The sequence below is a fragment of the Quercus robur genome, chromosome 12 (assembly GCF_932294415.1).
Source record: "Quercus robur chromosome 12, dhQueRobu3.1, whole genome shotgun sequence".
In the NCBI taxonomy this organism is placed as follows: Eukaryota; Viridiplantae; Streptophyta; class Magnoliopsida; order Fagales; family Fagaceae; genus Quercus; species Quercus robur.
In genome coordinates, this window is record NC_065545.1 from 19,801,797 (window position 1) to 19,815,679 (window position 13,883).

The 13,883-nt window shown below is 34.4% G+C and overlaps 2 protein-coding genes across 2 annotated transcripts; both read right to left on the reverse strand.

The window, feature by feature from the left end:
- Positions 1-705: 705 nt before the first annotated feature.
- On the reverse strand, positions 706-7,766 carry LOC126708250 (adenylate isopentenyltransferase 3, chloroplastic-like). The gene is made up of 3 exons (XM_050408053.1): positions 7,762-7,766; positions 6,609-7,293; positions 706-918 (listed from the first exon to the last, which is right to left on the reverse strand). The coding sequence occupies exons 1-3, from the start codon at positions 7,764-7,766 to the stop codon at positions 706-708; spliced, it is 903 nt and encodes a 300-aa protein (XP_050264010.1).
- Positions 7,767-11,534: 3,768 nt separating this feature from the next.
- Positions 11,535-12,884, reverse strand: LOC126708251 (adenylate isopentenyltransferase 3, chloroplastic-like). Its single transcript, XM_050408054.1, has 2 exons — positions 12,880-12,884; positions 11,535-12,411 (listed from the first exon to the last, which is right to left on the reverse strand). The coding sequence occupies exons 1-2, from the start codon at positions 12,882-12,884 to the stop codon at positions 11,535-11,537; spliced, it is 882 nt and encodes a 293-aa protein (XP_050264011.1).
- Positions 12,885-13,883: the final 999 nt, after the last annotated feature.

Consider the following 13,883-nt stretch of genomic DNA (forward strand, 5'->3'; position numbering starts at 1 on the left):
GCATAAAATATAAATTTATAGATCATATGGTAAATAATATCCGACTGACACGAAATTTGACATGTGTACTAAGAGCATAAAGAACATACAATTCAACGGTTAGATTTTCAAAATATATAGTATTGTTTATTTTATTGAATAAGTACAACCAATTTTGTATCTAAACTTTGTCCAAGGAAATTATCTCTTAACTTCTCTTATTTTAGCTTAACATGAGATATAGTTATTTTCTACTAACATTTTTTGGAAAATGACTATATATATCTCATGCAAAGTTAAATAGGGAAAATTACTCCTTCTCATGGAAAGTCAAGAAATAGTTTTCCAACTCATTTTAAGGTTGCTATCAAATAAAATAAAATGAGGTAGTTTTCTTGAAAATGTTTTTTGAAAAATGATTTATTTTTCTCAAAATATTAATGTCGAAACAAACAGAAATGTGTGATATAGAAAATCAAATTTTCTATAAATTTTTAAAAGTGAAAGACATGCACATTTATTTTTGGCATGGGGGGACATAACACTAATGATAAGGGTATTACATAAGTAAAATGCATAATCAGGAGAGCCTAGATATATCCATGCAAGTCATAAAATCCAAGTTATTCCCAAACCTTCTAGTTTCAAATATTTGAAATCAAAACCACCCCCATTAAAAAAGATTGATCAAACATTCAAGTAAAGTACCATGCATCCCAACAAAACCTAATAGGTTTTGCTAAGAGACTGACCAACAATTGCCACACTTGGTCCAGCCACGAGCTCATTCCAAGACTCATCAGATTCTTTGCCTTTTTTCTTAAACACTTGTGTAGCATCAAGGCAATGAATACTCCATCCCTTTATATCTCTGAGCCTATAGATTTTCTCCACTTGACGACATGCTAATTTGTATGTTATTAAAAGTGCAAGTAATATCTCACAGCAAAGGTGCACAAAGGTGGCTAGTAGTGCAGTAGCTACTGATGTGAAATGCACCAGTCAAGCCACGAAGGCAGCAGCTGTTGATAAGGAGTGCACTGCTTAGAGCAGGATTGCATCAAATGGCTTGATGAGCACAGAAGTGTTAGAAATGCTTGAAGCCATGCCAAATTACGAGCTCTTCATCCAATAACATTGAAGAAGTTAGTTTCACAAATTCAGGAGTCTTTTGCTCTTGGATTGCCGTGTGTACAGATTCTAGAAGGTCCAAATAACAGAATTTGGCGCCAATTGTAGGGTAGTTATATTTTTCTGTGTATATAAAACAGAGTACAGTTATGTATTATTTCATTCATTCCATTTCTTGTAATTTTCTTCTCCATCAATGAAATTCTCTCAATTCTATTTAGATTCTCTAATTTTTACATGGTATCAAAGCGACTAGCACAATTAATACTGATTTCCTACTCTTGTTTTTTATTCCAAAAGATTCTTGCTTACCAAAAAGAAATTCCTTTGAGAAATTCTTGAATTCTGATTCATAGAGACTTGATTCATCTGTGTTGATACTGTATCTTGAAGAATCTTTTGTTTTTCTTTTCCAATTTCATTAGAAGTTTCATACAAGCTCGTGGATAGCATCAATGGCTTCTGGAGAAGGAAGTGACTATATTCCTACGCACAATTAATCCACATAGCAAATCCCTCAGTCCAACACAGAGACCAATTCTCCCAATCAATTTTTCCTTAGTGCCAGTGAGAATCCAGGGAATATCTTAGCCACTCAACCACTTTTGGGAATGAGAAACTATCAATCTTGGTCTAGGGCTATGGTTATAGCATTAACTACCAAGAAAAAGATAGGATTCGTGAATGGCAAGATTGCAAAGCTTGAAGATGATTCTCCTTTGTACGAAGATTGGGAAAGTTGTAACACAATGGTGCTTTCTTGGCTGATCAACTCTATGCATGTTGATGTGTCAAGCAGCATCATGTATTGTGAGACTACAAGGGAGATGTGGCTTGAGTTGCAACGTGTGTTTTCACACGGAAATGGACCAAAGATTTACAATCTTCAACAGGAAATCTCACAGATAACTCAGAGTCAGTTGTCAGTGACTGAGTATTACTCTAAGTTCAAGAAGCTTTGGGATCAACTGCTTCATTATGAGCCATTGCTAGCTTGTACTTGTGGGGCAATGAAGATTCTAAGCATTGCTCATGAAAAGTCCTGTGTAATGAGGTTTTTAATGGGGCTCAATGAGAATTTTGAGACTGTGAGGAGTCATATTCTCATGCTTGAGCCATTTCCATCAATGAGCAAGGTGTATGCTTTGGTTCTCCAAGAAGAATCTCACAAAGGCATTGGTCATGGTTCTGCCTTCACACCAAAACCTGATTCAATGGCAATGTATGCCAACACTAGAGGGAATTATGGAGGTAAAGGTGGCCCTAAGAAGGAGAGGCCTTTGTGCAGCCATTGCAACATGCTTGGACACACTATGGACAAGTGTTACAAGTTGCATGGATATCCACTAGATTACAAGCACAAAGGCAAGCCAAATTCCAATGCTAATCAAGTTTCATATCCTTAAGGCCAAGTTGTTGAAGTTCCTTCCAATGCATCTGCTCAATGTCCTATTTCTAAGGCAAAGTGTGAGCAATTGCTTGCTCTTTTCAATACTAGTACTGATCAAGGTGCTAATCACCATGTTGCAACTGTGAGTACAAGTGGTGTTGTCTCTAACATGCTTCCTAGAGCTTTTGGTGTACCTGTTGCAACTGGTGTGCCTTCCTTATCCATTTCACCTTCTGACAGTGCCAATTGCCCTTTTGTTGACACTATGTCAGGTACAAATTCATTGTTCCCTTTCACTCCTTCTTTAAGGCATTCCATTTTTTCTGCCAAAGTAGTTGATAGAGAAGTCTTTCATGTCACTGATTGGGTCATAGACACAGGGGCTACTGATCATATGGTGCATTCCATTACATGTTTTACTACTATCACTGCTACTTTAAATACATTTGTTAATCTGCCTAATGGAGAAGTAGCTTCAGTCACTCATGTTGGCATTGTTAAAATCTCAAAACATCTTACCTTTCATAATATTCTATGTGTTCCATCCTTTAGCTTCAATCTTATTTCTGTCAGTCAGCTAGCCAAGTCCACTGTTTGTTGCCTTATTTTCTTTGGAAACTTATGCTTTATCCAGGACCTTGCTCATTGGAGCACACTTGGTCTGGGTAGAGAATGCAATGGACTTTACTTGTTGGATAAGGGCAGCATCTCTACACCTTCTATTACAGCTTCTATTTCAGCTTCTGTATATAGTTCACAGCTTCATATCTGGCACTCCAGATTGGGTCATCTGTCCAATGCCAAATTGGCTTCAATAAAACCAAATGATGTACCTTGTTTCACTTCTATCGAGAATTTCAATTGTGACATTTGTCCACTTGCTAAACAAAAACGTTTATCTTTCAATAAAAGTTCTCATTTCTCTAATTCTTGCTTTGAATTGATCCATTGTGATTTGTGGGGACCTTTCTCAATTCCTACTGTTGATCATTGCAAGTATTTTTTAACCATTATTGATGATTACTCTAGGTGCACTTGGGTGTATTTGTTAAAGCATAAATCCCAAACACAATATGTTTTAGAACAATTTTGCACTATGGTGGAAACCCAATTCTCTAAGAAAATTGAAACTTTAAGATCAAATAATGGTACTGAATTCTTCATGAAAGATTTCTTTGCCAAGAAGGGCATCTTGCATCATTTAAGTTGTGTTGAAACACCACAACAAAATGCCATTGTTGAGAGGAAACATCAACACATCTTGAATGTGGCAAGAGCTCTCATGTTTCAATCTCATTTACCTTTGCATTTGTGGGGCCATGCTATTCTTGTTGCTATTTATTTGATCAACAAAATCCCCTCATCTGCTTTATCAAATAAAATTCCTTTTAAAGAGTTATTTGGTCATCCACCTAGTTATGCACATTTAAAGGTGTTTGGTTGCTTATGCTTTGCTTCTACACTTTCTTCTCACAGATCTAAGTTTGCACCTAGAACTGTTAGATGTGTTTTCTTGGGATATCCTTTTGGGGTTAAAGGATATAAAGTCCTTGATTTAGCTACTAATAGGGTGTTCCTCTCTAGAGATGTGGTTTTTCATGAACATTACTTTCCTTTTGCTTCTGTTTCAACTAATATTGCAGATCCTTTTGTTCCTACTGCTGTTGAAGCTTCCTATCCTGCTGATGTTGATGGGTTTGTTACTCCCATTAGCATACCTGATCTTGCTTCCTTAGATTTTGATGTTGTTCTTTCTCCTTCTACTATTGTTCAACCTATTCCCAGTGCTATACCTTCTAATGCTACTTCTTCTAGTCCTATTCAGGTGCCTAATTCTAATGCTACACCAGTTGTTTTAGTTCCTCCAATACCTCTTAGGAAGTCAACTAGAGACGCCTCCTGCCTACTTGCAAGACTATGCTTGTACTGTTGTTGCAGCTGGTGCTCCTTATGATCTTGCTTAGTGCCTTACCTATTCCCATTTGGAACCTTGCTATCACTCTTATTTGCTGGCAATCAGTTCTAGTCCCAAAGAAACTCATAGCATTTCCCAAGAAATTCAAGACCCACTTTGGAGAGCTGCCATGGACAAAGAAATCCAAGCCCTTGAGATGAATCATACATGGGATGTGACTAGTTTACCTCCTGGTAAGTCTCCCATTGGCTGCAAATGGGTCTACAAAGTGAAGCTTAATCCTGATGGTAGTGTTGAGAGGTTCAAAGTCAGGCTGGTTGCCAAGGGTTATACCTAAAGGGAAGGACTTGATTTCCTTGAAACCTTCTCTCCTATTGCTAAAACAAATTTAGTGAGGGTCTTGCTTGCTCTTGTTGTTGCCAGGCAGTGGCCTTTGCACCAATTGGATATCAACAATGCTTTTTTGCATGGAGATTTAGATGAAGAGGTCTATATGTCATTGCCACCTAGTTTTCACAGTAAGGGGGAGTGTGTTTCAGCCTCTTCTACTACTCCTAGGGTGTGCAAATTGGTTAAGTCACTTTATGGTTTGAGACAGGCTTCAAGGCAATGGTACACTAAGCTGTCAGCAACTATAAAGGAGCTTGGTTTCATTCAATCTCATGATGATCACTCCTTATTTGTGCACAGCAAAGGGTCTTTGTTCATTGCTTTACTGGTTTATGTTGATGATATGGTAATCACTGGCAATGATCATGCTTTTGTTGCCTCTCTCATGTATGTTTTAGATCAGAAGTTTGGTATTAAGGATTTGGGATCACTCAAGTATTTCTTGGGTTTAGAAATTGCAAGAAAACAAGAGTGGAATTAGCCTATCTCAAAGGAAGTATGCTTTGGAAGTTCTTGAGGAAATTGGTATGTCAGGGTGTAAACCAGTCCAAACTCCAATGGAACAACAACTCAAGTTGTCTAAAGAAAGTGGAGACTTGCTTACCAATTCAGGAAAGTATAGAAGACTAATTGGGAAGCTTATGTACTTAACTCTGAGCAGGCCAGACATCACATATACAGTGCATAGGCTTAGCCAGTTTTTGGCACAACCTAGAGCACCACATATGAAAGTAGCCACTAGGATTCTACAGTACATTAAAGGAACACCTAGTCAAGGTGTTTTCTTCCCTGGCAACTTTGACCTGCACCTAAAAGCATACTGTGATGCAGATTGGGCAGGATGCCCAGACGCAAGGAAATCTTTAACAGGCTATTATGTGTTTCTTGGTGATGCATTAGTGTCTTGGAGGTCTAAGAAGCAAAGCATAGTGTCTAGGTCCAGTGCAAAGGCAGAGTATAGGGCTATGGCCACTACTACCTGTGAATTAACTTAGATTTTGTATTTATTACAAGATTTACATGTCAAACATAATAAGCCTGCATTGATGTACTGTGATAACCAGGCAGCACTTCATATAGCTGCAAACCCAGTATTCCATGAGAGGTCAAAACATATAGAAGCAGATTGCCATGTTGTGAGAAACAAGATTCTTGATGGTGCACTTAAAACCTTCTATGTATCAACCAAGGATCAGTTGGCAAATGTGTTCACCAAAGCATTAGGAGTGGAAAGTTTTTTAAGACTGATTAGGAAGGCTAGGTGTGATCAATATTTTTGCTTCTACAATGGCTTATCCTCATACAGGTTTGGAAGAGCAAAAGGCAAGAGTTATGCTCTTGAGGGGGAGTATTAAAAGTGCAAGTAATATCTCACAATAGAGGTGCACAAAGGTGGCTAGTAGTGCAGCAACTACTGATGTGAGATGCACCAGTCAAGCCACGAAGGCAGCAGCTGCTAATAAGGAGTGCACTGCTCAGACCACAAGGATTGCATCAAATGGCTTGATAAGCACAGAAGTGTTAGAAATGCTTGAAGCCATGCCAGATCACGAGCTCTTCATCCAATAACATTGAAGAAGTTAGTTCTGCAAATTCAGGAGTCTTTTGCTCTTGGATTGCCACGTGTACAGATTCTGGAAGGTCCAAATAATAGAATTTGGCGCCAATTGTAGGGCAGTTATATTTTTCTGTGTATATAAAATAGAGTACAGTTATGTATTATTTCATTCATTCCATTTCTTGTAATTTTCTTCTCCATCAATGAAATTCTCTCAATTCTATTTAGATTCTCTAGTTTTTTACATTTTCCTTCATTTCACTTATTGCCTTTTGGATTAACATCGCATTGGTTTCTTTGTCTAAAGAAGATTCATTTCTAAAATATTGGTCAAATTTAGGAACCCCAATTGACCTAAAAATCCCTTGTGAATAATCCACATTAGGATCGAACATTTTTCTCAACTCATCTACCATGCCATTTTCAATCATTTGATCAACCCGCTTTGATAAAAATGGGTCGAGCACTAACACGGGTACATCCACCCAAAGGAAGCAACAATCATACTTTGATCTAAACTTGCTATCTTCATCATCAATTAGGGCCTCGATATAGGTATTAGACCCTCCAACAATGATTGGAAGGTGGCCGCGACTCACAATTGACTCAATGGCACGTACGACCATGTCACGAAAATGGTCTACTATAAAATCAGCATAGGGATCGAGTATCCCCAGCAAATGGTGTGGTATACCACATTGCTCTTCCATGGTGAGTTTGTTGGTGACAATGTCGAGTCCTTTATAAACTTGCATTTTGTCTGAGTTTATGAGTTCTGCCTTATAACGACTAGCTAGATGAACAGATAATTTTGACTTGCCAGTTCCAGTTGCTCCCATGATGATTACCACCTTTTTTTTGTGATGTTTCTGACTGATATTCTTTACTTTAGACCAAACATCTTGTTGGGTTACAAGCTTGCAAATGTTCCTGATCAAGTTATTGAAAAAAGCGAAATTAATATAAATAAAACTATAACAAAATGTAGAAACCAAGAAGTGAGGTTACTTTCGAAATTAACCAAAACACATGCAAAACTAGAAACAAAGAATAGGAACATGCAAATGTAGCATACCTAAGGAGTCCTACAAAACATTTTGTTATGTATATGAGGCCCAACATGACTGTGTTCAAAGAATGCCACTGAGTCAAAGGCAAGGCAAGGGGCTGACTAGGCTTGTTAATGTGGAGGAAGCAAAATTGGGGTGGTATTAATACTACTTTTGAAAGCTTTTTTAGTAACATGATATTAATGTGAGAAAAAATCAAGTTGCAATTACTCAATATCCCGATTCTTACAGGGTCCAAATCTGACCATTGAAAAATAATTCACTTTCCAAATTCTCAATTTATTTACCATTATAAAATAAATAATGTCACAACCACAAATTAACTTACAACATTTTTATAAAGTGTTATTTTAGCCAATTTTTATTATTTTTCACCAAGATCTAACACTAACATCATTTTTTTTCATTTATCAATATTCACTCACTATATTAGCAATTTGTAAAAAAAACTTAAAAATATGTATCTCTAGTATTTCCTTTTTAAGTAAATTCAACTTCTTCTCCCCACCCTCCCCCCTTAATTTTTTTCTTATTTATTTTTTCACCACTATGCACCCTTCGCGTGATAGTCAGTGGGGGCAAGGGCCAGTAATCAAGTCTTTAGAAGAAAGTTTTACACACACACACACACACACACACACACACATATATATATATATATATATATATATTTAAATTAGGCTAGAGTACATAAAATTTCTATCTTATATAAAAAATTTAAAAAAAAAATTCTTTTTGAGTAAATCATTATATACAAAAAAACAAAAAAACAAAAAAACAAAAAAAAACAAAAACAAAAAAACCCACACACAAGAGAGAATGAAAATGAGAACCATGGGAATCTCCACTCTTCAATAAAACCATTATAACTGCATGAATAAATGCTTTTTGGTGCACTATAAAATACCAAGTACTTGGGAAGATTATTTTTGCTAGGTTGGGATGTCAAATTACAATAATGTCCGTTATGCGGAGAATCTATCTATATATATTGTAACGTTGGAACCATTCAGTGTAACTAAAAAAAACTACTAAATGTGATATTAGTATGAACATTGGTAATGCCCAATATGACATTAGTACCATTCAATATAATAATTTGGTGACTTATATAGCAAGTTGACTACCTAGAAGAACCATACCTCGCAAAAAAGTAGGGTACCATAGAATTTCTTGTTTGATTGTGATCATCTAGATATTTGAAGATAATTTTGTTAAAGATTTCTTGGGATCTCTTAATTCATGACTAAATGAACAAATCTAATTTTATCATATCATCAACTTTTAAACAAGTATTGTTTAACACTATTTTGGTATCTATCAAAGTACTAATTATGTGACAAAATATGAACAATTAATTTAATGAGTAATGGTTAAAATTTTAAGAAATCTATGATTCAATTATCCCTCATTTTTTATTCTTTCTTTTTTTCTTTTTTTTATGAAAGGAAAAACTTTATTGAAGCAACTAACAAATACAGAGGAGCTCCGTTAACCTTACAAGCTTAGCCTCCTCATAAATCACATTTACAAGAATTGAAAAGTCATGCCCTAAATTATAAGAGTCAAAGTAGCTATCAAGCATTGACCACCAAGCTAAGGTAAGCAGTTATGTTTGCTTCTCAATCAATGTTGTTAAAAGCGCACCTACTGAGCTAAGGTATAAGTAGCTATGTTTGCTTCTCAATCAATGTTGTTAAAATCACACCTATTGAGCTAAGGAATAAGTAACTATGATTGCTTCTCAATCAATGTTCTTAAAAGCGAGTAAAGCATGTTTAACCTCAAAGCCTGAAACCCCAAGCTCTCAACACTTCATTAGGCCCCAAAAAAAAAAAAAAAAAAAAAAAAAAAACTCATTTAATGAATCACACTTTAAACACATTATTTTTGGAGCTTTTTGAAGAAGCACAAAGCATTCCTAGATAGCTTTTTTATTTTATTGCTAAAAAAGATATGGATCATCAAAATTAATTGCTTGATCTTGAAAGAAATGAAATGAACTAATGATTTACTACACAACTACTATCCTTAGGTGTTGAATTACACAAACAATTTTTTTTTTTTTTTTTTTTTTTTTTTTTGCATGTCATATAACATATGAACAAGGTTCATTTATCATTCTTATGTTTTTTGGTCTTTGAATTTTAGATATATGCTAATTGAACCATACACATTATTTGATTATAACTATCATGGTTATGTTCTTTTATAAAGTACAAGAGAATTGTACAAAATATGTTTAAACTGTCTATGACTAGATCATTATGATATTAACCATTAATAATTGTTATTAATTTACTATATAAAAATTTTAAGAATTGAAAAACTTAGGTAAAATTTGAACTTACAAACATTATACAATTTACATCTATCAAATAGGTAAAATATACAAATTTTGAGTTCTTATTATTTTTATTATATGTCACCAATGTTTCTATTAGAAAATAGTGCTCTTTACTTCAATTTGGCACGTGCTTGCGCTTTGCACCTAGGCTCCAAGAGGCCTAAGCCCACTTTTACCAACATCCATCAATCAATCAATCAATATATATATAAAAGCAGAGATCTCATATGAAAAAACATGAATTTTTGCCAAGTGGCACTTTTTATGCAAAGAGAATTGAAATATTCTCAAGTGCCACATCAGAGATAAGAACAAATTAAATATTGATTTTTTGTTTCATTTGGTTCAATATTTCAAGGCTTTTCTAATTAAAAAATAAATATTTTTTGTATTCTTTAGTTCAATGTTTCAAGACTTTTCATCTCACATACATACACACAAAACTCATTGCATTTTAATTCACCATTTTCATCTCATGGACTTCTACCCCTTTATATATATATATATATACACACACACCAATAGCTCTTCATGCCATCCCATATCAAATACACACAGACCAAAACACGATATTATTTACCTTCAATCTTTTGACGATACTTACCTAGCTCTAACATTGTTGATTCATCTAATCCTAACTTGTATGAGTTGGCTACAACCAAGAAAGAGAGGCTTGCATTTTATATTGCGTGACAAAGACAATTACGATTTTGATGTTAAGGTTAGATATTGTGGATTTGTGGGTTTCGTAAATGATGTGGTTGACTGTGGGTGTTTGGGATGTGTAAACAAATATAATACATCTATCAAATAACAATTATATCATGTGCATATGTAATAAAAATCAACAATAAGATGTGAGAAATTTACATACTAGATTATGTTATTCAAGGACTTCACAAGCAATCAGGATGCTCTCCCCAGCTGGTCAGGATTAACAAGAGCTTTATTTTCTCTTTCACACCCCCTTGCAAGTGTGGCCTTGACAATATTTATAATATTTAGAAAGGACATGACCAGCCATAAAATCCTTCTTATCGTAATAACACTTCATGTAACAGAAATGTTACATTTGTTAATAAACAACTTTATTAATTAGATTCATTAATGAAGAAGTTCATTAATGTGTTATTACTTTTGTAACTCCATGCTAATACATGGATTCATCTATCGTTCATATCCAGAACTACTATAATGACAACACCTTTAATAGGAGTTCAAGTTACTAGTATTGACACGATAGATTTATTAAAGCCAACACTCAACGTGCATGAATCTCATTATGGAAGAACTTTCCGAGATTATTATGCACTAACCATCGAAAGACTAGCCCTTATTGTCTTCCATAGTTTGAGCAATTTTAACTTGCACCTCCCTTCCATCATGGTCCAACAATGTACCTATCAGAATAGACTACATCATGATGGATATGGTCAAGTTAAGGACTACAATGAATGCATTCATAATTTTAGTCTACTAAATCAAGTAGACCTATTTCAATATATCAATATCTTACATTACAAAAATACTGCATAATTTCACAAGAGACTGAATATTTATTTGTTAATAATAGAGGCATCATATATATATATATATGTTGGGCCACATTATTCTAACATTTATAAGCATGCGTGTGGCAGTTGTCATGTACCTGTCTTTATGGTTGGGTTTGGGGTGTGACAGAAATCAAAACCACCCCCATTAAAAAAGATTGATCAAACATTCAAGTAAAGTACCATGCATCCCTACAAAACCTAATAGGTTTTGCTAAGAAACTGACCAACAATTGCCACACTTGGTCCAGCCACAAGCTCATTCCAAGCCTCATCAGATTCTTTGCCTTTTTTCTTAAACACTTGTGTAGCATCAAGGCGGTGAATATTCCATCCCTTTATATCTCTGAGCCTATAAATTTTCTCCACTTGACGACATGCTAATTTGTATGTATTTTCCTTCATTTCACTTATTGCCTTTTGGATTAACATCGCATTGGTTTCTTTGTCTAAAGAAGATTCATTTCTAAAATATTGGTCAAATTCAGGAACCCCAATTGACCTAAAAATCCCTTTTAAATAATCCATATTGGGATCAAACATTTTTCTCAACTCATCTACCATGCCATTTTCAATCATTTGATCAACCCGCTTTGATAAAAATGGGTCAAGCACTAACATGGGCACATCCACCCAAAGGAAGCAACAATCATACTTTGATCTAAACTTGCTATCTTCATCATCAATTAGGGCCTCGATATAGGTATTAGACCCTCCAACAATGATTGGAAGGTGGCCGCGACTCACAATTGACTCAATGGCACGTACGACCCTGTCACGAAAATGGTCTACTGTAAAATCAGCATAGGGATCGAGTATCCCCAGCAAATGGTGTGGTATACCACATTGCTCTTCCATGGTGACTTTGTTGGTGACAATGTCAAGTCCCTTATAAACTTGCATTTTGTCTGAGTTTATGAGTTCTGCCTTATAATGACTAGCTAGATGAACAGACAATTTTGTCTTGCCAGTTCCAGTTGCTCCCATGATGATTACCACCTTATTTTTGTGTTGCTTCTGACTGATATTCTTTTCTTTAGACCAAATATCTTGTTGGGTTACAAGCTTGCAAATGGTCCTGATCAAGTTATTGAAAAAAACGAAATTAATATAAATAAAACTATAACAAAGTGTAAAAAACAAGGAGTGAGGTTACTTTCGAAATTGACCAAAACACATGCAAAACTAGAAACAAAGAATAGGTATATGCAAATGCAGCATACCTAAGGAGTCCTACAAAACATTTTGTTATGTATATGAGGCCCAACATGACTGTGTTCAAAGAATGCCACTGAGTTAAAGGCAAGGCAAGGGGTTGATTGGGCTTGTTAATGTGGAGGAAGCAAAATGGGGGTGGTATTAATACTACTTTTAAAAGCGTTTTTAGTAACATGATATTAATGTGAGAAAAAATCAAGTTGCAATTACTCAATATCCCGATTCTTACGGGTTCCAGATCTGACCATTGAAAAATAATTCACTTTCCAAATTCTCAATTTATTTACCATTATGAAATAATTAATGTTACAACCACAAATTAACTTACAACATTTTTATTAAGCACGTTTGGTAGACTGTAATAGGCATTGTAATGTAATAATTATTCCTATGGTTTAGCTATTCAATAGTTTGGTTATGTTTTTATTACAAAGAATAGTCATTCCTTATGAATAGCTATTCTTTAAAATAAGGAATAACTATTCCTCTCTAAAAAAGTTGTAATAACTATTCCTTAGTAAATGTAATAATTTCTAACATTTATATATTTCCAAATAAATAAATTTTCCATATCCACCTAACAATTATGGAAATAAAAAATCATAAAAAAATAACTCATCTCTCTAAAATTTAAAATATATTAATTTCTAGGAAATATAATTGTATGAATGAGATTTTTCCTGAAATAGATCATAAGTTTTATTCTAATATTACAACTCACAACCAAACTAATGAATAGGTTTAGTTATTCCATTACAACACATTTTATTCATGGTAATAAAGATTACCATTCCTGTTGTAATTCACATTCAGTGTACCAAACGTACCGACCGTACGTTTGGTACACTGAATGTGGATTACAACAGGAATGGTAACGTACCGGGTATTAATACTACTTTTGAAAGCGTTTTTAGTAACATGATATTAATGTGAGAAAAAATCAAGTTGCAATTACTCAATATCCCGATTCTTACGGGTTCCAGATCTGACCATTGAAAAATAATTCACTTTCCAAATTCTCAATTTATTTACCATTATGAAATAAATAATGTTACAACCACAAATTAACTTACAACATTTTTATTAAGCACGTTTGGTAGACTGTAATAGGCATTGTAATGTAATAGTTATTCCTATGGTTTAGCTATTCAATAGTTTGGTTATGTTTTTATTACAAGGAATAGTCATTTCTTATGAATAGCTATTCTTTAAAATAAGGAATAACTATTCCTCTCTAAAAAGGTTGTAATAGCTATTCCTTAGTAAATGTAATAATTTCTAACATTTATATATTTCCAAATAAATAAATTTTCCATATCCACCTAACAATTA